The 22,870-nt window shown below is 38.0% G+C and overlaps 1 protein-coding gene across 1 annotated transcript; it reads right to left on the bottom strand.

The window, feature by feature from the left end:
• Positions 1-21,438: 21,438 nt before the first annotated feature.
• Positions 21,439-22,615, bottom strand: LOC142165221 (uncharacterized). Its single transcript, XM_075223822.1, has 2 exons — positions 21,722-22,615; positions 21,439-21,570 (listed from the first exon to the last, which is right to left on the bottom strand). Exons 1-2 carry the CDS (start codon positions 22,613-22,615, stop codon positions 21,439-21,441), a joined length of 1,026 nt encoding a protein of 341 aa, XP_075079923.1.
• Positions 22,616-22,870: the final 255 nt, after the last annotated feature.

Here is a 22,870-nt window from a genome sequence, read left to right as displayed (position 1 = left end):
TGATAGTGGAAAACCTTCCCCTACAATGACTACAATGCATTCTCAAATGTATTTGAAGAACCCAAGTCTCTTTCCCCTAGAAGGAATTGTGATCATCGTTGATACACAATTTTTTCTCATATATTTTTTAAACATGTATATATGCTTTCAAAATAGTACATATGTAGTTATAAGCATGCATAAGTTTTTTTTATAATTTTTCTACAGTTTTAAAAGCTCCAAATCAATTTATTTCTCTTCTTTTCATTATATAAATATCCAATAATTATCCTTCAAATTTACTTTTGTAATGATTTAGCCATCCAAATTCATTATTTATGCTAACATAGTATAGAAATATTTTTTGTGCATTTTTCGTAATTATATTTATATTTTAAGCTAAATTACACATATTTGCAATAATAGCCATTACCAATGTATAATTATATTATTTATGCATAAAATGATCTTTTATATTTTTAAAATATTAAATAACTATTTTAAATTATTTTAGTACCCAACGATATTTTGCTACTCATTTATTATTTTTTTATAAATTATTTAGTTATTAAAAGTGCCTATTTAAAATTTGGCCTTATTTTATTTCAAATTTGGCCTTAATTTTGACCCAATACCCAGCCCAATCTCAACCTAAACCTACCCAGCCCAAAACTCGTCTACTTGACCCAATACCCGGCCAAATCCTTGTCGTTGATCATTTTGATCAACGGTCCAGATTCATCTTTTCCTAAATTAAACTAAACAACCCCCCCAAACCCTCTCATTTCTCACCACATAGCTGCCCTAAAATCCCTTTACTCTCTCAAATTCTCTCAAACCTAACCTTAATCGGATCTCGGCGTCACTCATCTATGGATATCTACGGTGGTTTCTCACCACCCCCAGGCCTCTAATGACCTCTCTTGTATTGGTATCACCATCTCCAGGGTCCTCAAGGGACCAGGGTTAGTTTGCTTGCATCTACGGTCCTTTCTCTCCTATTTCAAGTTGTTCCGATGTGATTCCGAGTAAGAGCTTTCTATATTGCCTTAGATCTATAGGTTTCTGAGCTTGCTTCTTCACCTCTATGTTGTTCTTCTTGAAACCCTAATTTCTTCTAAACTTCTTAGATCTGTACAGATCTGAGATGTTTGGACCTATTTCATATGATATTTACAAATAACCTTCTGATTTTTATAAGGATCTTCTAATTTTCTAATGGTTTTCCATTTTCCTAAACTAGGGTTTCCGAAAATTTCTTTTCCAAAACCAGGGTTTCCGAAAATTTATTTTCCAAAAATGTTTGATAGTTTTGAGTGTCTGATCTTTTGGTTCTTATGTGTCTTGACTGGTTTCGTAAGGTTTGCTTTAACCTTAACTCGTTTATACTAAAAGCCCTAATTTTTCTTCTACATTCTTTGTTTGGTTTCTAAGTACTTATGTACTGACTTTGTTCTTGCCTTGGTTCTTGTGATATTTCTTTAGCCATTTAGATGTCCCGTGGCTTTCTTATCCTAATATGCCTCTACTGAGTTTCTTAGTTCAACTTTCCTACTGATTCTATATGTTTATATTCATTCTGACTATTCATGTTAAGACTGTATTTTTCTCCTTAAATCAGTGTCGTTTTCTTGATTTACCAATTTATTTCGTTAAAGTTATGTGTCGAATCCTAACTATTCATTTCTTGCCTTATTTTGTCTACGATCTTGCTGACTCTTTATGTGATTTTCTCTTTGATTGAACCCTTGACTATTCTGAAGTTCTTATTTCCTGGTTTGATTTGGACTCTTTTCCTTAACAAAACTTTTGACACTTATTTCTCTACTCGGTTTGATTGAACTCCTTGCCTTAATTAGTTTTTCCCTTGCCTTATTTGTTATTTACTGATTCTGATTTATTGTTTCCTTAATAGAAACTTCTGTTCATTTATCCCTAATTACCTACTCGATACCCAAACCTTACTTGATTCTTTTCCTAAATATCTGTCATGCTTTTACTATTGATTTGATTATCCCTTGATTAAGGGAGAGACCTACTGATTTTGCGTAGGTGATTGATTTTATGAATTTCCCTAATTGCTACTTAATTGATCTCTTGCCTTATTTTGTTAACTCTTGATTACTATATAAACTCCCTCTTATTTTAACTTCAGATACGAATAATAGTTCAAAAAACTATCACTTTACACATTAAAAGGCTCTCTCTCTGCTCTTTTTGCTACTTGTGATCCCTGTTATTCTAGCCGGCTCCAAGCCAAGGCTGGGAATTGCACAATACCTTGCTCACATCTTGTGTTTTCTTTCTTTAACTAGGTATGCTTCTAATTAATTTTTAAGAATCTAAACCTATGTGTTTATTTACTGTCTTAGTTTATATGGCCTGAGTCCATTCTTACTTCTGTTTACTGCTTACTCAGCATGCCTAATACTGCCTCTTCAAACATGTGATTAGCATATTTCCACTTTACTTGCTTGTTTGCCATCTTGTTTAATATGTCTACATATGTAACTAGCCTGTTTGACTGATTATTGTTTATCTAAACTCTGCTTATATGTAACTAGCATGCCTACACTTGTTAACACTTGCCTAGCATGTCCATTTAAATCCTTGTTTATTCTGCCTTATTCCTGCTAAGTTACTCTCTCCAGAGTGGCTTCAACATGTTTCTGCTGTGATCCTTTGCTGCATGACCTGGTTCTATCTAATCTACTAGTTCCATAGAACCCCCTTCAAACTCTATGCATCCTGTTGTTTGTATGCTCCATTAAGGTGCACTCTCTATATTCCCAATCCTTCTTCCCTTGTGTGAAAGCTACTTGACAAAGTTACTTCCTAAAGTTTGTTTGTTCTCTATCTTGTGTTTTGATTGCAAAATTATTTCTTTACACATTCCCTCAAACTGTTTTATCACTAATGGTTTTCAGAAATTCTTTTCAATCCTAAGACCTTTCTTTTAAACTCTTTCAAACCATTTTGCACTTCCACTTACTCCTAGAATACTAGGACCCCTATTTCCCAACTCCCGTTGTTTAAATAAATTTAATTTTGTTTATATATGTGTAACTTGTTCAAACCTTTTCCCTTGTTCCATTACTTGAATCATACATGTGCTTAGAATGTCAAAATATGCGTTTTACTTGCAAGTACGTGTTAAAACTGTTTATTTGTTAAAATGATTAATTCACATAGTTTAAGTTCAGCCGGACCCACCGTTATGGACCGCGAGGGGCACCTAACACCTTCCCCTCAAGGTTATTTTGAGCTCTTACCCTAATTTCTGGTAATGCAAACTAGTCCATGATTTAATTCGTCAAGGTGTCCTAACGCACCATAATCTGTTAGGTGGTGACTCTTCAAATATCCAATTCCCAAAAGAAAATGAGTTATTCCCCCCATGAATGTCGAAACTCGGACTTCCCCATCAAAAAGGGAAAAAAGGGGCGCGACAGTGTGGCGATTCTACTGGGGATATTTTAGGCTCTTACCATAATGAACTTATCTTTTGTGAATTAGTCCAAGCATGCTCTATCCCACGTACCCTTTCCCCTTATTTGAATTTAACTGTCTATTTTCAAGCATTTATGATTCTTTATTCCTAAAACTGACTTGTCTCCTTGTTTTCTTGTTTTGTAACTGTCTCTTCAATTATTTATATACTGCATTTATTATTTTCTTACGTGCAAATACTTGACAACATGCTCTTTATTACTGCATAAATCATGTTCAACATCATACTCCACTCGTGTGCAATTAATCCTATAGTAACGCTTGATGAGTGTTTTTCCTCTTCCTATATATCACCCTTTAAATTTGGAAAGGCATATTTGCGGTAAAACTGGTCGATCAGCGGTGCATTCGATGGTTCCGTGCCTTTCCCCCTCAAGTTGTCCACTTGAGGGTCCCAGTCTAGACCTCTATAGCAACCCTACTCTGATTAAATTGTACATGCATCATGGTCAAACCTAGCCAGGTTAATATGTTGTCCAAATACTAGCCCTTTAAGACAAACCTTGTCCAAAAGTCCATCGGGTTTTCCATAATCCCAATGGACGTAACCGTGATTATGTGCATTAATTTGGAGAAATAAGTACCAATATGCTAATCATTACGGTATAAATAGATGAACCTGGAGGGGGAAAGGTCCTAACTCTCTTTGTTTTGCAGAAAATGAGGCACGAGGTCCCCAGATTCGGTATGGTTAGCACACCCTCACTTTTGCTAGATTGGTGGAGGGATCTTCCTTCATGTGACCAAAACCATGTGAAACGAGTCCTAGGAAACTTGCCTTCTCTAATGGATCTTCAGCTCAACAAAATGCTGATCGAGGCTGCAACTATGTTTTGGGACAAGGAAAGGGCTGTGTTCCATTTTGGGAACATAAAAATGACACCCCTTCTAGAAGAGAGAGGAGGATTTGCTGGGTTGCCTTGGGATAGCCCTAATATGTTAGCACCTGAAAACCGCACTGCTAGAGGATTTCTGAAAATGGTGGGGCTGAAGAAGAATGACAACTTGAAATGACTAAAGTACTCCTACATACCTTTTGAGTTCCTTTATGAAAGATACAGCCACAACAGTTCCTACCGTATTTTTGACGATGAGTTATCAATCACTTTTTTAGGTTGGATTCATCATAGGGTCTTCGTGTTTATCATGTGTTTCTTGGGCATGCTGGTTTCCCAATCCAAGGGGATATGATCCATACTAGGCTGGCCATGGTAACCAAAACTCTGATGGACGGGATCGAGGGGGAGACATACACTATCGTCCCTATGATTGTTGCAGACATGTACCGGGCTTTGGAGCGATGTCAGAAGGGGTTCAGGTTCTTCGAGGGTTGCAACTTGCTGCTACAAGTCTGGTTGTTGGAACATCTCCAAAAGGGGCAATGCCGTCAAGACTTTCCGAGAAGGCCGTGGAATGATCATATAGCCTTCCATCATCCCAAAAGAATGAATTATATTCCAGACATGTTTGCTCAGCCAGAGGACACTGCAGGATGGGTACAACTTTTTGTAAATTTGACTGAGGATCAAGTCTAGTGGATGTTTGAGTGGTTCCCTACCGATGAATTCATCATTAGATCCAGGGATTTTCCGCACTTGGTGTTGATCGTGTTGAGGGGCATATACCCTTACGCTCCTCTCAGGGTTATGAGACAAGCATGCAGGAGAAAAATCATACCATGGGTCGCCAAAATGTGTCACTTCAGAGCCAATTTCCAAGGTGACGCCATCCTATATAAGAATGAAGCGCAACACATGTGGACCTTGAAGATTATTGTGGAGAAGGATACTATTGAGCCAAACTGATATCACACAGGACACTCATACCTTTACCCTTTGTGGTTGGAGGACAACATAACTGGGGTCGTTGAGCCAAAGACCGGACCAGGAAATAGGGTTATAGACGAGGTTGCTGAAGCAGAGGTGAAGTATAACAAGATGCAGAAAAGAGTTCGAGAGTCTGAAGCCGAGCATATGGCACTGCACAAGGCTAATATGGATATGATTAATGAATGGCTGGAATACTTGGAGTACAGTTTAATGGAGTTGGAAGGGAAGATGAGAAAAAGGGTCACTGACTGCCAAAATGCTAAAGGAAACGAAGGAGGGCATCTTGCAAGGGCATTCCTGCTGCTGAACCTGCGCGAGTTGGGAGAGTTGATCGACAAGAGCATCCAGTCTGGAGAGGGTCCTTCTGGGACCAAGTAGAGTAGATTTACTTTCTTTCTTTTCAAATGTAATAAGGCAAAGAGCTAGTAGTGACATTGTCTTATTTAGTTTTGTTTTGGTTCGTTTATTTTTACTTTAATGAAATGAGGCAATTATTGGCACTAAATTGCTCTAAATTTATTTGTTGCTAGGCCTATATCGAGCACAATGAGGCTCCCAAATTAGGACATGAATTTACATTCCCCTAATATGTGTTTAAATATTGCAAACATTTCAGAATCCTTACTGACTTATTTACCTTTTTGTTTTTCTTTATTTCTTTATTCACATCCCCTAAGGTTGGTTCGCTCATACTGGCATCATCAGCATATCACACCAAATCTCGAGGCCCTCCTCCACCTCCTCCTCCTTCTCCAAGTAATACAAAAAGCAAAGGAAAAGCAAAAATGGACGATTTAAGTGGTATTCGAAAGGAGAATGCTGAGAACGCAGAAGCTTTAGATGGTCGTAGTACTCCGGCCCCAAATGATCTAGTCTTGAGACTGGAACAAAAGATACTGGAACTACAAGGGGAACTTGAGCAGGTACTCAACTTGGAAAACTTGTCACTCACCCTGAATGTCCCCGACATTAACCAACATGACACAAAGAACCCGACACCTCCCCCAAAACACAACAAACCAACATCCGCAAAACCCTCCTACACTGCATCAAACTCCGTCACAACACCATCATTAACCAATTCATTACCCACCAACCACCACTTATCATACTCCCCAGAATACACCACAACCCATTCCCGACCCTCAAAACTCTACCAATGACCACCATTACACCCAGACACCGGGCACTCACCAAAATAATCCCATATACGTGGAGACTGTGCCTCACTCTATCCAACCAATATCCTATACACCAGAATCTTTTGAGAAGGACCTGCTCATTAAAAACATAGTTGAGGAACTCAAGAAGCTGACAAGTTGAGTTCAGGGTGTCGAAGGCGGCAGGGGAATAGAAGGTTTGAACTATGAAGACCTATGCATACAACCAGATGTAGAACTGCCGGAGGGATACAAACCTCCCAAGTTCGAGATGTTTGACAGCACAAGTGATCCCAGGGTCCATCTGAGGACCTATTGTGACAAGCTTGTCGGGGTCGGGAAAGATGAAAAGATCCGGATGAAACTCTTTATGAGGAGTCTTACTGGAGATGCTTTGTCCGGTACATTAACCAAGATCCCAAGAAATGGTCCAATTGGGTGAGTATGGCGTCAGATTTCATGGACCGGTTCAGGTTCAATATAGAGAATGCACCAGATGTTTTCTACATCCAGAATCTTAAGAAGAAACTCACCGAAACCTTCCGCGAGTATGCTACTCGTTGGAGGTCGGAAGCGGCCAAAGTCAGGCCATCTTTGGACGAGGAACAAATGAACAAGTTCTTCGTCAGAGCATAAGATCCGCAGTATTATGAAAGATTGATGGTCATTGAAAACCATAAGTTCTCTGATATCATCAAACTTGGGGAAAAACTTAAGGAGGGCATCAAAAGTGGGATGGTAACAAATTTTGAGGTATTACAGGCCATAAATAAAGCATTGCAATCAGGCGACATATCGAAGAAAAGAGACGTTGGGGCAGTAATGGTGGCTCAAGGCCCGAAATCTCCACTTACATATCAAACACCTCCACCCACATATCAGACAACTCTATCCACATATCAAGCACCACCACCCACATATCAATCCTCATCTCCCAGATATTCCCAACCAACCACTATTCATCATACCTATAACTCCCAACCATCCCATTTCTATTCACCTCGAACTCGCCAAAACTTTCCAAGACCACGACCAAACTTTGATCGCAAGCCACGCAGACAATACACTGCCATCACTGAACCCATCGGCCAATTGTATGAAAGGTTGAAAGCTGCTGGTTATGTCACCCCTATTCCTGCTGCGGCATTAGAAAACTCATCCCAATGGGTCAACCCAAACAAAACCTATGCATACCATTTTGGTATGAAAGGGTACACCATTGGCTAGTGCCGAACATTGAAAGACAAGATCCAAACGCTAATGGACAACAAGGTTATACAAGCGAAGGAAGCCATACCCAATGTCCGCAACAACCCTCTCCCTAATCATAGAGGTAGTGGGGTACATGTGATATAGACGAATGAAGAGTGGGATCCTAAGGGGTCAATTGGGCTTATTCGGGAAGGCGATGACTTTAAACTTACAGTCACACTCACTCCCATCGTAGTACAGATTCAGTCACCAATCGAAGTTGAGATAACTACAATAGTTCCATTTGAGGTAGAGGTAGCTCCACCTGCGGCCACCCTTGTTCCATTTGAAGTGAAAGTGGTCACACCCCTCACGGTGAAGGTATCAACCACACCTCCTTTTGACTCAAAAGCAATACCTTGGGATTATGTTGCCAAAGCTCGACGAAAGGGGAAGGCAAAATGGAGGAATTCGATGCTGCACAAGGAATGACCAGGACCGGAAGAGTCTATACACCTGAATACTTGGGAAGACCAAGTAAGGATGCCACTACCAAGCAGCCTGTCATTAAAATAGGGCCAAATGGCCTTTGGAGGAAAATACAAGCAAAGGAGTATTCTGTCATTGATCATTTGACAAAAACACCAGCTCAGATATCTATACTGTCACTATTCTAAAATTCAGAGGCACATAAGAATGCTTTGATGAAGGTGTTGAGTGAAGCCTACGTGCCCAACAATATCACATGCGGAGATATGACCAATATGGTAGGGAAAGTGCTGGAAAGTCATAAGATAATCTTCCACGAAGACGAGTTGCCGCCTGAAGGGTTGAATCACAACAGAGCATTGCATATCACAGTGCAATTTGAAGACAAGTTCATTGCCAGGGTCTTGATTGATGGAGGTTCAAGCCTTAATATTTGTTCGTTGGATACTCTGAAAATACTAGGCAAAGGTTTCCATGAAATAGGGGCAGAGAGCATGAATGTGAAAACTTTCAATGGGTCCCAAAGGGCCATGATTGGGGAAATTAATCTTGGTATACAAATGGAGCCAACTTGGTTCGACGTGGAATTTCAGGTGCTCGACATATCAACCTCATACAATCTTTTGTTAGTCCGACCATGGATACATGCCGCTGGGGCCATGGCTTTCACACTACATCAAGCCGTGAAATTCGAATGGAACCATTAGGAAGTGATCATTCATGGAGATGGGAGTAACCCTATTTACACCAGTCAGACCATCCCGGTTATTGGAAACAGAAGAAGGGTAGGAGGAGAAACCTATCATCACATCGAACATGTCAATGCCATTGAAAAGGACAAATGGTGGAGTAGAAAAATAGAAAGCATACTAGCATGGTCCGAGTATGAACCCGGCAAAGGGCTTGGAAAGAATCTCCAGGGTATTACTAAACCGATACGGCTCAAGGGTCATGGTACTACCTTTGGGCTCAGATATCAGTACATATGGCAAGAGTATAATGATTGGTCGCCTCCATCGCGCGGACCTTATTACCCTCTCGAGCAACCGGTGCCGCATCTGAATCAGACTTTTCACCAAGCTGACACAATATGGGGAACTACAAAAAAGAAGCATTAGCAGGGCTGAGGAATCTGTTCTTGGAGGATGAAGACATAGACTGCAGTGCAATAATTGAGGAGGAGGAGGAAGAAGGCCTCACTATTCAGATTGTGGAGAATGGAGCTATTCTCAGGAACTGGACCGCCATACCATGCCGGGCCTGCCGAGTCCCTGGGTAGCTTGGCAAATTTTATTCCTATTGCCATTCTAGGCATTTACAATTTTCAGTAATTTGTTTTTAAGATTCACTTGTTTCAAAATAAAGCTCGATTCATCGAGCCGTACTCGTTTGGATGTTTTAAGTATTAATCAAATGCATTGCTCTTTATTATTTATTATTATCATTCATATTTTTCTTTCTACAGCGTTATTGTTACTTTTCCTATTAAACTGGTGGTTGTGACATGTAATGAGGCAACACAACATGAGAATAGTGATTTAGATGAAGAAGATGAGATACCTGAGGAAGTTGTCAGGGAAATTGAAAACTTTGAGAATAAGCCTAAGTCCAACCTGGACAAAACCGAAGCAGTAAACTTAGAGGATGCCAAGACCATCAAAGAGACTCGTATCAGCATTCACTTATCACCAACAGAGAAGGAAGAGTACGTTTGTTTCCTAAAGGAATATGAGGACATTTTCACATGGTCATATGATGACATGGCCAATTTAAGCACATCCATAGTGGCTCACAAGTTGCCTACTAATCCCATGTGTCTGCCAGTAAAGCAGAAACTCTAAAAGTTCAAACCAGATATGAGCCTAAAAATCAAGGAGGAAGTTACCAAGCAGATCAAAGCCAAAGTTCTCAGGGTGGTTGAGTACCAAACCTGGTTAGCCAATATTGTACCAGTTCCGAAGGACGATGAGAAAGTCAGAGTATGTGTTGATTATCGGGACTTAAATAGAGCAAGTCCCAAAGATGACTTTCCACTGCCAAATATACACATCCTGATCGATAATTGCTCCAAGCATGAACTTCAATCCTTGGTAGATTGCTTCGCGAGCTATCACCAGATCTGGATGGACGAAGAAGACGTAGAGAAAATCGCTTTTATTACACCATTGGGAGTATACTGTTACAGAATGATGCTATTTGGTCTAAAGAATACTGGGGCTACTTACATGAGGGCCATGACAACCATATTCCATGATATGATACACAAACAAATAGAGGTGTATGTGGACGACGTCATTATCAAATCCAAGAGGGCCGCAGATCACATAGCAGACTTGAGAAAGTTCTTTGACAGGTTAAGGAGGTACAATCTGAAGCTAAACAATGCAAAGTGTACATTCGGGGTTCCCGCAGGAAAGTTATTAGGATTCATCATCAGCCTTCGAGGGATCAAGTTAGATCCATCTAAAGTCAAGGCTATTCTGGAGTTACTACTACCTAGGAGCAAAAAGGACATGATGAGCATCTTGGGACGTCTCAACTATATCAGTCGCTTCATAGCACAGTCCACAGTCATATGTGAACCTATCTTCAAGATGCTGAGAAAAGTTGGACCGAGTATTATCAGAAAGGCTTCAACAAAATTAAGGAGTACCTATCCACACCACCAGTTTTGGTCCCGCCAAAGCCAGGGCGGCCTTTGCTACTCTATCTATATGTATTAGTTGAGCCTTCGAATGTGTTCTGAGACAACATGACGAGATAAGAAGAAAGGAGCAAGCCAAATACTACTTGAGTAAGAAGGTCACGCCTTACGAAGCACGGTACTCTATGTTAGAGCGCACTTGTTGTGCTTTAACTTGGACGACCTAGAAGTTGAGGCATTACTTCTGCGCCTATACTACATACCTCATATCTAGGACGGATTCTTTGAAATACATATTTCAGAAACCCATGCCAACTGGGAAGTTAGATAAGTGGCAAATATTGTTGAGTGAGTTCGATATCGTCTACATAACTCAAAATGCAGTCAAAGGGCAAGCATTGGCAGATCATCTTGCTGAAAATCCAGTGGGAGGAGAATACGAACCCTTGAAAACGTATTTTCTTGATGAAGAAGTGTCATTCGTAGGGGAAGACATTACTGAAGCATACGACGGTTGGATGATGTTCATTGATGGAGATGCAAATTTCAAAGAAGTGGGCATTGGAGTAGTTTTGATATCAAAAACCGGTCAACATTATCCGGTATCTACTAAACTCAGATTTCCCTGCACCAACAATATGGTAAAGTATGAAGCCTGCATACTAGGACTCAATATGGCAGTCGACTTGAATATTCAGGAACTGCTGGTAATCGGGGATTTAGATTTGCTTGTGCACCAGGTACAAGGAGAGTGGGCCACCAAGAATTTCAATATATTGCCATATCTGTACCATGTGCAGGAATTGAGAAAGATGTTCACAACGATAGAGTTCTGACATGTGCCTAGAATTCAGAATGAGTTTGCCGATGCATTGGCCACTTTGTCATCCATGATACAACATCCGGACAAGAATTACATTGATCCCATCCCAGTAAGAATCCATAATCAGCCGGCATATTGTGCTCATGTTGAAGAAGAAACAGATGGAAAACCTTGGTTCAATGACATCAAGGAGTATTTGGCGAAAGGGGAATATCTAGAGCATGCGAACCACACTCAGAAACACACACTCTAGAGATTGTCCAATCACTTCTTCTACAACGGAGGAAACTTGTACAGGAGAACTCCCGATTTGGGATTGCTAAGATGTGTCGGCGCAAAAGAAGCTTCTAAGCTACTTGAGGAGATACATGCTGGGACCTGTGGCCCGCACATGAATGGTTTTGTCTTGGTTAAGAAGATACTTAGGGTTGGTTACTTTTGGATGACCATGGAGACGGATTGCGTCCAATATGTCCGCAAATGCTACCAATGTCAAGTGCACATCAATATGATAAAATTACCGCCAATGCAACAAGCTTTCCTTGTCCATTCGCCACCTAGGGAATGGATGTCATTGGTCCAATCGAGCCTATTACTTCAAATGGGCACATGTTTATTCTGGTAGCCATTGATTACTTCACAAAATGGGTAGAGGCTACATCTTACAAAGCTGTAACCAAGAAGGTCGTCGTAGACTTTGTCAAATATCATATTGTTTGCCGATTCGGAGTTCCCGAGTCCATTATTACCGATAATGCTGCCAATCTCAACAGTGATATGATGAAAGCCATGTGTGAAACTTTCAAAATCAAACACAAGAATTCCACAGCCTATAGACCTCACATGAATAGAGCCATAGAAGCCGGCAACAAAAACATCAAGAAGATACTAAGGTAGATGGTAGAAAACCACAAACAATGGCACAAGAAGCTACTTTTTGCTCTGTTGGGATACAACACAACGGTTCGAACATCAACCGAGGCAACTCCTTACATGCTAGTTTACGATACCGAGGCTGTCATCCCAGTCGAGGTAGAGATTTCTTTTTTAAGAATCATACAGGAAGTCAAACTCTGAGATGCAGAATGGATAAGGAGCCGCTATGAACAATTGGCTCTCATAGATGGAAAAAGGATGAACGTAGTTTGTCATGGTCATCTTTACCAGAATAGAATGTCTAGAGCTTTCAACAAAATGGTCAAACCAAGGCAATTTGCACCAGGACAGTTGGTGTTGAAGAAGATCTTCCCACACTAAGATGAAGCCAAAAGGAAATTCTCTCCAAACTGGCAAGGTCCTTACATGGTTCACTAGGTGTTAACAGGAGGAGCACTCATACTCGCAGAGATAGATGGAGAAATCTGGCCAAAACCAATCAATTCAGATGTAGTCAAGAGATACTATGCTTAGATTATTTACATTTCCTCATTTGATGTAATTGAACTACGTTTGACATGATTCCCATTTAAGAGGGGATACGCAGACAACCTTATAGGTTCGGTCATATCATAATAAAATTTCGATTTCCCCCAAGATCAGAAATTGGGGCAGAATTTTGAGGAGGACCCTCAAAATTCCGGAGCAAGTCCAGCCAACGCCATCGTATGTCAGACGGTCGGAAATCGGTTAAGAAACTTGGGCAGAATTTTGAGAAGAGGAAGGATCAACGAGGCTCGTTACCCGCAAACAACTGAAGGATAATCTACCAAACTGGGGCAGAATTTTGAGGAGGACCCTCAAAATTCTAACATGAGGAAGCCGCAATGTCTCTGAAATATGTTATAGTCACTAGTTCATCTAAAATACTTGATATTTCACTATGTTTTCTAAAATAACTCTATTTTTATTAATAATTGCATATTTTTCAAAAACTCTATTTCTGTAACAGCCAGGTGTTACCCAGGGAAACTCGAAAAGGCCTCCAGAACGGACAAAGTAAGGCCAGCAGACAGAAGCACGAACCAACCTCCCCCTCCAAGAACATTTGACGTAGCGATAGCAATCGCAAATATGAATACACAAAGAAAAATCACTATCAAATAGGTCATCAAACACCGAATATATCTCCAACTAAGAAACCTACTACTCTTATTTGCTACTCGCTCTTTGAATGGGGATAAGCCTTGTCCCGCATATTGCATGAGGCTAATCCTTGCCTCCATACTTGCATGAGACTAATCCTTGCCTTCATACTTTCATGAGGCTAATCCTTGCCTCCATACCTGCATGAGGTTAATCCCTGCCTCCATACCTGCCTGAGGCTAATCCTTGCCTCTATACCTGCATGAAGCTAATCCTTGCCTCCATACCTGCACGAGGCTAATGCTTGCCTCCATACCTGCACGAGTCTAATCCCTGCCTCTATATCTGCATGAGGCTAATCCCTTCTTCCATATCTGTATGAGGCTAATCCCTGCCTCCATATCTGTATGAGGCTAATCCCTGCCTCCATATCTGCATGAGGCTAATACCTGCCTCCATATCTGCATGAGACTAATCCCTGACTCCTTGTTTGCCCGAGGCTAATCCATGCTTCCATATCTGCATGAGGCTAATCCCTGCCTCCATATCTGCATGAGGCTAATCCCTGCCTCCATATCTGCATGAGGTTAATCTTTGCCTCTATATCAACATAAGGCTTATCCTTGCCTCCCTGTCTACATGAGGCTAATCCCTGCCTCTATACCTGCATGAGGCTAATCCCTGCCTCCACGCTTGCATGAGGCAAATCCCTGCCTCCATATTTGCATGAAACTAAGCATTGTCCCCCCTCGTATAAGTATCGCTCTATTCTAGTACTATCTATTTGCTTTTCAATCGGGCTAAGCTCTACCTTTCATTTCACAAGACTAAGCCTTGTCTTGTTAACATTATATTACTATATTTCATGGGCTGAAATATCGCCAATCTATCCAAAGGCGTCATAGTCTAAAAGGCATCATCCTCATAGCCGGAAGACACCATGCCATGGCCTGAGGATCCCTCGAATTTGCATATCATTATTCAAAGGTGTCATGGTTCGGAGGCACCATCTGCATGGCCCGAGAACACCATTTCATGGCCTGCGAATACCTTACTAAACAATTCATGGCCCAGGACATCATGGTCCGAGGATGTCATCCTTAACCGTCCAAAGACAACTTTCATGGTCCAAACGGAATCTGCTTCATGTTTAAATTTCCACATAAATACATGTCGGTAGCATCTCTTCATCTGCAGGTTACCAGTAAGCAACCGCTATCCTAGTAGGAGCGACCTCTCTCCAGTTATTTCAAACTATCTCAAACTTAACTGCTTACCATAACCGCTCTTGCATCTTGTGACCGTTCTTGTAGTGACTTCATCGACATATTCCGCCAATGAGCCCAGAACTACACGTGGCCTAATTCCTGTAAAACCAGGGATATGTAGATAGCTCAAAGATCAGAGTACGGCCTTTATCCTTCAAAACATCCCATCCGGTCAAAATTGGCCATAATTTCTTTACCCGAAAACTCTTTCATCCTTCTTGGGTAAAGAGGGGCAACTGTTGATATCCAATTTTTCCTTATATATTTTTTAAACATGTATATATACTTTCAAAATAGTACATATGCATTTATAAGCATGTATAAGTTTTTTTATAATTTTTCTACAGTTTTAAAAGCTCCAAATCAATTTATTTCTCTTTTCATTATATAAATATCCAATAATTATCCTTCAAATTACTTTTGTGATGATTTAGCCATCCAAATTCATTATTTATGCCAATATAGTGTTGACATATTTTTCGTGCATTTTTGTAATTATATTTATATTTTTTAAGCTAAATTGCACATCTTTGCAATAATAGCCCTTACCAATGTATGATTACATTATTTATGCATAAAATGGTCTTTTATATTTTTAAAATATTAAATAACTATTTTAAATTATTTTAGTGCCCTAAGATATTTTTGGTACTCATTTATTATTTATTATAAATTATTTAGTTATTAAAAGTGGCTATTTAAAATCTGGCCTTATTTTAGTTCAAATTTAGCCTTAATTTTGACCCAATACCCAGCCCAATCTAAACCTAAACCTACCCAGGCCCAATACCCATATGCCTAAACCAATACCCGGCCAAATCCTGGCCGTTGATCATTTTGATCAACGGTCTGGATTCATCATTTCCTAAATTAAACTAAACGACCCCTCCCTCCCCAAAACCCTCTTATTTCTTACCACACAGCCGACCTGAAATCCTTTTCCTCTCTCAAATGCTCTCAAACCTAACCCTAATCAGACCTCACTGTCACTTATCTACGGGTATCTACGGCGGGTTCTCACCACCCCCGGGCCTCTAATGGCTTATCTTGTACTAGTATCACCATCTCCAGGGTCCTCAAGGGACCAGTGTTAGTTTGTTTGCATCTATGGTCCTTTCTTGCCTATTTCAGGTTGTTCTGGTGTGATTCCGAGTAAGAGCTTTTTATATTGCCTTAGATCTATGGGTTTCTGAGCTTGCTTCTTCACCTTTATGTTGTTCTTCTCAAAACCCTAATTTCTTCTAAACTTCTTAGATCTGAGATGTTTGGACCTATTTCATATGATTTTACAAATAAACTTCTGATTTTTACAAGGATCTTCTATTTTTCGAATGGTTTTTTATTTTCCTAAACTAGGGTTTTCGAAAATTTCTTTTCCAAAAATGTTTGATAGTTTTGAGTGTTTGATCTTCTGCTTCTTATGTGTCTTGACTGGTTTCTTAAGGTTTGCTTTAGCCTTAACTCATTTATACTAAAAGCCCTAAAAAAAATCGACATTCTTTGTTTGGTTTCTAAGTACTTGTGTACTGACTTTGTTCTTGTCCTGGTTCCTGTGATCTTTTTTTAGCCATTTAGATGTCCCGATTCTATATGTTTATGTTCATTCTGACTATTTTTTTAAGACTATATTTTTCTCCTTAAATCATTGTCATTTTTTTGATTTACCAATTTGTTTCGTTAAAGTTATGTGTCGATTCCTGGCTATTCATTTCTTGCCTTATTTTGTCTACGAGACTTGCTGACTCTTTACGTGATTTTCTCTTTGATTGAACCCTTGACTATTCTGAATTTCTTATTTCCTGGTTTGATTTGGACTCTTTTCCTTAAAAAAACTTTTGATTCTTATTTCTCTACTCGGTTTGATTGAACTCTTTGTCTTAATTAGTTTTTCCTTGCCTAATTTGTTATTTGCTAATTCTTATTGATTGTTTCCTTAATTGAAGCTTCTATTCATTTACCCCTAATTACCTACTCTATACCCAAACCTTACTTGATTCTTTTCCTAAAATATCTATCATGCTTTTACCGTTGATTTGATTATCCATTGATTAAGGGGGAGACCTACTGATTTTACTTATGTGACTGATTCTGTGAATTTTCCTAATTGCTACATAAATGATCCCTTGCCTTATTTTGTTTAACTATTGATTACTATATAAACTCCCTCTTATTTTAACTTCAGACACGAACAATAGTTCAAAAAATTATCACTTTACACTCTAAAAGGCTCTGTCTATGCTCTCTTTGCTACTTGTGATCCCTGTTATTCTAGCCGGCTGCAAGCCAAGGCTGGGAATTGCATAATACCTTGCTAACATCTTGTGTTTTCTTTCTTTAACTAGGTATGCTTATAATTAATTTTTAAGAATCTAAAATTATGTGTTTATTTACTGTCTTATTTCATATGGCTTGAGTCTATTCTTGCTTCTGTTTACTACTTACTCAACATGCCCAATACTGCCTCTTCAAACCTATGATTAGCATGTTTCCACTTTACTTGCTTGTTTGTCATCTTGTTTAACATGGCTGACTATTGTTTATCTAAACTCTGCTTCTATGTAACTAGCATGCCTACACTTGTTAACACTTGCCTAGCATGTCCATTTAAATCCTTGTTTGTTCTGCCTTATTCCTGCTAAGTTACTCTCTCCAGAGTGGCTTCAACGTGTTTTTGCTGTGATCCTTTGCTGCATGACCTGGTTCTATCTAATCTACTAGTTCTATAGAACCCCCTTCAAACTCTATGCATCTTGTTATTTGTATGCTCCATGAAGGTGCACTCTCTATATTCCCAGTCCCTCTTCCCTTGTGTGAAAGCTGCTTGCCAAAGTTACTTCCTAAATTTTGTTTGTTCTCTGTCTTGTGTTCTGATTGCAAAATTGTCTCTTTACACTTTCCCTCAAACTGTTTTATCACTAATGATTTTCAGAAATTCTTTTCAATCCTAAGACCTTTCTTTTAAACTCTTTCAAACCACTATGCACTTCCACTTACTCCTAGAATACTAGGTCCTGCCCCTCTGGTATGTGTACTTCTTAGAGATCCTTGAGATTTCTTTGAACTCTGGCATATCAGGGCTGGCATATCCACACTACATAATAATCAGTTGTTATTTGAGAAAGGTCTAGGTGTGAGTACTGCCCGGGATCCTTGAGGTCCTTAGGGAACTCTGACACACCTAGACATAGAACTGTCTATGAATTTTGGGCATTTGAGACTACCGTAGGTTTGGAAATTATTTGGGCCTACTTTAGGTTCCATATAGATTAATTTCTATTCTATTTATGTAATTTTTATTCAACTCATTGGTCTGTAATAATTATTGTAAACAAACAGTGGGATGATTAGTGAAAAAAGGGAGGGTAGTTATATATTGTAAAATTGGGTAGATATCATGCCTATAGGATCCATGTTGATTCAAATGTGTTAGTTAGATAACATGCATATAGGATCTGCTTTAGTTTAAAATAAGTTATGTTTGCTTTACTTCCACACAATTAGAAGCCATATCTAAATCAGTTTTTAATAACTAGATAACATGCCTATAGGAGTTAAAATCAGCTTTAATAGAAATCATGCATATAAGGGTTTCACTTTGATTAAATGAATGTTGTTTGTTTCACCTTATGCTCAATTAGAAATCATGCCTATAGGACTTAAAACCACTTTAGTTAGAAAAATAGTTTAATTCATGTGTATTAATTCTGAATTGGTTTAATTAACTAATCTGTACACTTCTTTAATAAGTTTCAACGCTGCCTTAATAATATTGCTAGAAAGCATGCCTATAGGATCCAAACTGCCATCTAAAACTGTTTGCTATTTAGTTACATTCTTAATCAGTAATAGATATCATGCTCCTAGGACATCACTATTCTACGACTAGGCAAGCCCGTAGGGCGATTAAAATTTTGCAAACTATAAAACTGTGCCTTGTTATTTGAGACTGCTCACACTCAACAAGCTTAAAAGAATCAGTAGGCAAGTAGGATTCAACTTTTTGACACTTTGGACCTAATTCAATACTGCATAATCTTTGCTCACCTAGATATCATGTTTTAAGGTTTTCTCATAAATACTTGAAATTGTTGTTTAAGACGTGCACTTACTTGTTATGTTTGTGGAGGTAAATGTGAGCCATTAATTGTTTCCTCTTTAAATACCGTCCTAATTGTTTTTGATTGATGCCTAGACTTTTATCCTTTAAAAACTTTAGGATAGTCTAGAACTACCTAAATTAAAGGTCATAAATACCTCCAGGGCCACAAGGAAGGGACGGGTAGTGCACGCATAGGATATCTTTCAAGGTTGCTAGAACGCTTTAGGCTTTGACCAATGGGAGGGAATTGGGTAGTAATGAATATGATGACTACGTGCTAATGTCACGTGTAGCCCCTTGTTGAGGAGTATTTACCGGGCATTGTGTGGGTATGATCCTGTAGGCTAACCAACCTAGGACCCCTCTTTCCCAACTCCCGTTGTTTAAATAAATTTACTTTTCTTTATATATGTGCAACTTGTTCAAACCTTTTCCCTTGTTCCATTACTTGAATCATACATATGCTTAGAATGTCAAAACATGCATTTTACTTGCAAGTACGTATTAAAACTGTTTATTTGTTAAAATGACTAATTCACATAGTTTAAGTTCCGTCGGGACCCACCGTTGTGGACTGCAAGGGGTGCCTAACAAGTAACACCTTCCCCTCAAGGTTATTTCGAGCCCTTACCCTAATCTCTGGTAATGTAAACTAGTCCATGAGTTAATTGCTCAAGGTGCTATAACACACCATAATCCGTTAGGTGGCGACTCTTCAAATGTCCAATTCCTATATGTTCCCTTATAATAATAGTTTCTAAATGCACAAGTATATTCGTCTATATAACACATATTACATATTGCTAATTTTGTCATTAAATTTCTATTTGTAGCCTTTTCTTTATTTTGTTCTTCTACTTCTGTTGTCATACTACTAAATTCATTTCTTATTGCTATTTCATATTTATTCAATATATCTGTAACTGTTGTTGCAGCTGTACCATCAAGTTTTTTATTACTTCTTAATGTATCTAAGCTTTCACTTGTTAAATTTTGCAACCATGGTTTTACCGTTCCTATGAGTGTTCTTTCTATATATCCTGGCATTTCAGCTATTACTATTTTATTATCTATTAGTTGTTTTGAGATATATCCTATCCACAATTGGATTGTTTTATTTATATCTGCTACACAATCTAGAGTTATTTCCTATTTTTTGTATCTTCTTCCTAAGTTGGAAAATATTATTGTAATTTTTAATTCTTCTGGATTTTCATATGTTTTTTCTTCTAGTGCGAACTCTTCTTTATTCATCTTTTATTCTTAAGATAGCAAATATATTTATATTTTGTTTTAGATATTGTATCAATTAATCCAGATAGCTTAGTTTTGTCTATTTTTGTAATACTTAGATATTCATATTCTAGGTATAGTTTCTTTCTTATTTTGTTTGATTTTTTAGTTATTTTAATCTGCATATTTTCTGTAATTGACTCATTATTCACAATTTTGCTCTGATACCATAATTTTGAAATGATATATTTGTAGTTGATCATTAATTTGAATATAAGTCTAGTTCATATAAATCTAAGATATCTATTTCGTCTGATAGAATTAGTTATGTATATCCTTGTTCCATTATGTTAATTATTCAAAAGAAATCAAAATATCGTAAATTTTTCTTCTAATGTCGTTATTAAGTTGGTTCATTGTAATCATTATTGTTATCTAGTAAATAAGTGTGGTTGCTCATAAGATTATTATTTTTCCTTATTCTTATCATGTGTTTACTAAACATATTCCCTCTAACCTCTTTGTTTATCATAGAGTTTATCATTTTTTAATAAGTTATACTGAACAATCTTTTCTGGTCACTACCATATTTTTCTTGCTTCAATCATTTACCCTAACAGCGCCTCAACTCTGTCTACTCCCCTAAACGGCTTCATTGCCTACCAGTTTCGACCTTAGGATGACATAGTCTGGGCTTAACTACTCTCAGCATTATTAGACATGGCAAACTTTCTCAAGATGTTCTTTATAACAGTACTATAACATGATAAACAATTATGATATTCGAGAGATTATTAGGAATATAAAAGTTTAGTTAGACATGATTATGAATAAACTTACCTGATCTTGTAACTCGTTTGAATGTTCCATAGTTGTTAAAGAGACTTGTATATAACTCAGATATTTCTTATAAGAGAGAGAAGATAAGAGAGAGAAGGTGAGGGTGTGTCCTCTCTTCCTCTGATTTACAAACTATATATAGAAAGCTTTAAATGACTCTTACTGTTTACAAACGACTCTTTACATACTCAAATGACTCTTACTATTCACAATCGTCTTTTCATGAACGACCTTTATTGTTCATGAATATGACTCGTACTATATAAATTACTCTTACTATTCACAAACGACTCTTCATGAATGACCTTTACTGTTCATGAATATGACTTGTACTATTTACTTTATGACTTTTTACATTGTCTGTTTGCAATAGCTGTCTTCTTTCTTTATCTTTAGGCTGATATCTTCATTCCAGTTGTACTTCTGGTACATGATTATCTTCTCCGTTGCATTTTGAACATATATGATCTGGGTATTTGTGTCCTACTAATTTGCAGTATCTTGTCAATAATTCATTGGAAATAAATCCTTTCTTTAGTGCTCTTGTAGTTGGTTGTATCTCTGGTTTTAATAATGATAAAATCCATTTTTGGACTTCATCCATATCTCCTTGTCGTAGTTCTCTTGAATTCGCATATATCATTAGTTGATCTCTTGAGTAGTATCTCCAGATAGCATTTTCTTGTAAATAATTGTTGGCTAGCTCTTGAATAATAGTTGCTATTCCAATTATTCTTTTGTTGGCGTAAAAACCTGGTATCTCGATTTTTGGTATTTCTGGTTGTTGTTCTATCTCTTCTGGTATTATCATATCTCGTGTCAATCCTATTTTTACAACCTGTATAATAGGTTTTATTTCATCGTATAGTATCTCAGCTGGTGCTGTATAGAATTTTATAAAAAATAGGTTTCCTTTTGTAATTCTTTTAAATGTAATAAATGCTTTATATAGCTCTGGTATTCCACTTATCTCTTCCCCATCATAGGTATATACCATGCTAAGTAATCCGTAATTGTAACATGTTTTTACTAAATTGGCTCTAGTTTTTGGCTGTGCAATAAGTCTATTATATCCTTGGAGTTTTGGGGTTATATAGTCCTGTGTTGGATCTGTTGTAGTAGTTGCTCTGGAGTTAAGGTTTAGAAATGTTTGAATTTTGTATATATTTTCAATGTAGGTCTGGGTAATTTGGTTGTATATTTTTTTATTTTGGTGTAGGCTGTTGGCATAGGTTGAGGTTTGTGGTGTCGTAACTATTGTTTCTTTTGGCCTTTTCGGAGTAATTGGTTTATCAAATATGTTATTTAAATTGACATTGGTATGTGGCTTCTTGTTAACTTGTTTACTTGTACCTGCAGCTGTATATAAACAAACTTTGCTATGAGTTTTTTGGAGTTTCCCAACGTCTCCTTCTAACTCTGGAAGTTTTGAGTCTTCCGATCGACTTAGCTCCGCATCTTTATAGTCATGCTGCTGACTTGGCTGGCTTTTCTCTAGCTGTTGTAATCTTTTTCCCATACCATCCATATGTAAAGATAGAGTAGTAAGAATTGCAAATAAATCTTTTGTTTCTTGGCTTTCATCAGTTTGGGTACCTTTGTCTTGATAGGTAGTCTGCAATAACATTCTTGTCAGTCCTTATTACTTCAATTGTAAATGTAAAATTTTGTATATTTAATACAAGCCTTCTTATTTCCTTTGTAGTTACTGAATCTTGTACTTTCCGTGTTATCCACCATTTTACTTGTGTATTATCTGTTCTCACAATAAACCTGTTATAAA

Source organism: Nicotiana tabacum, chromosome 10 (genome assembly GCF_000715075.1).
Source record: "Nicotiana tabacum cultivar K326 chromosome 10, ASM71507v2, whole genome shotgun sequence".
NCBI lineage: Eukaryota > Viridiplantae > Streptophyta > Magnoliopsida > Solanales > Solanaceae > Nicotiana > Nicotiana tabacum.
This window is presented reverse-complemented; position numbering and strand designations above follow the sequence as displayed.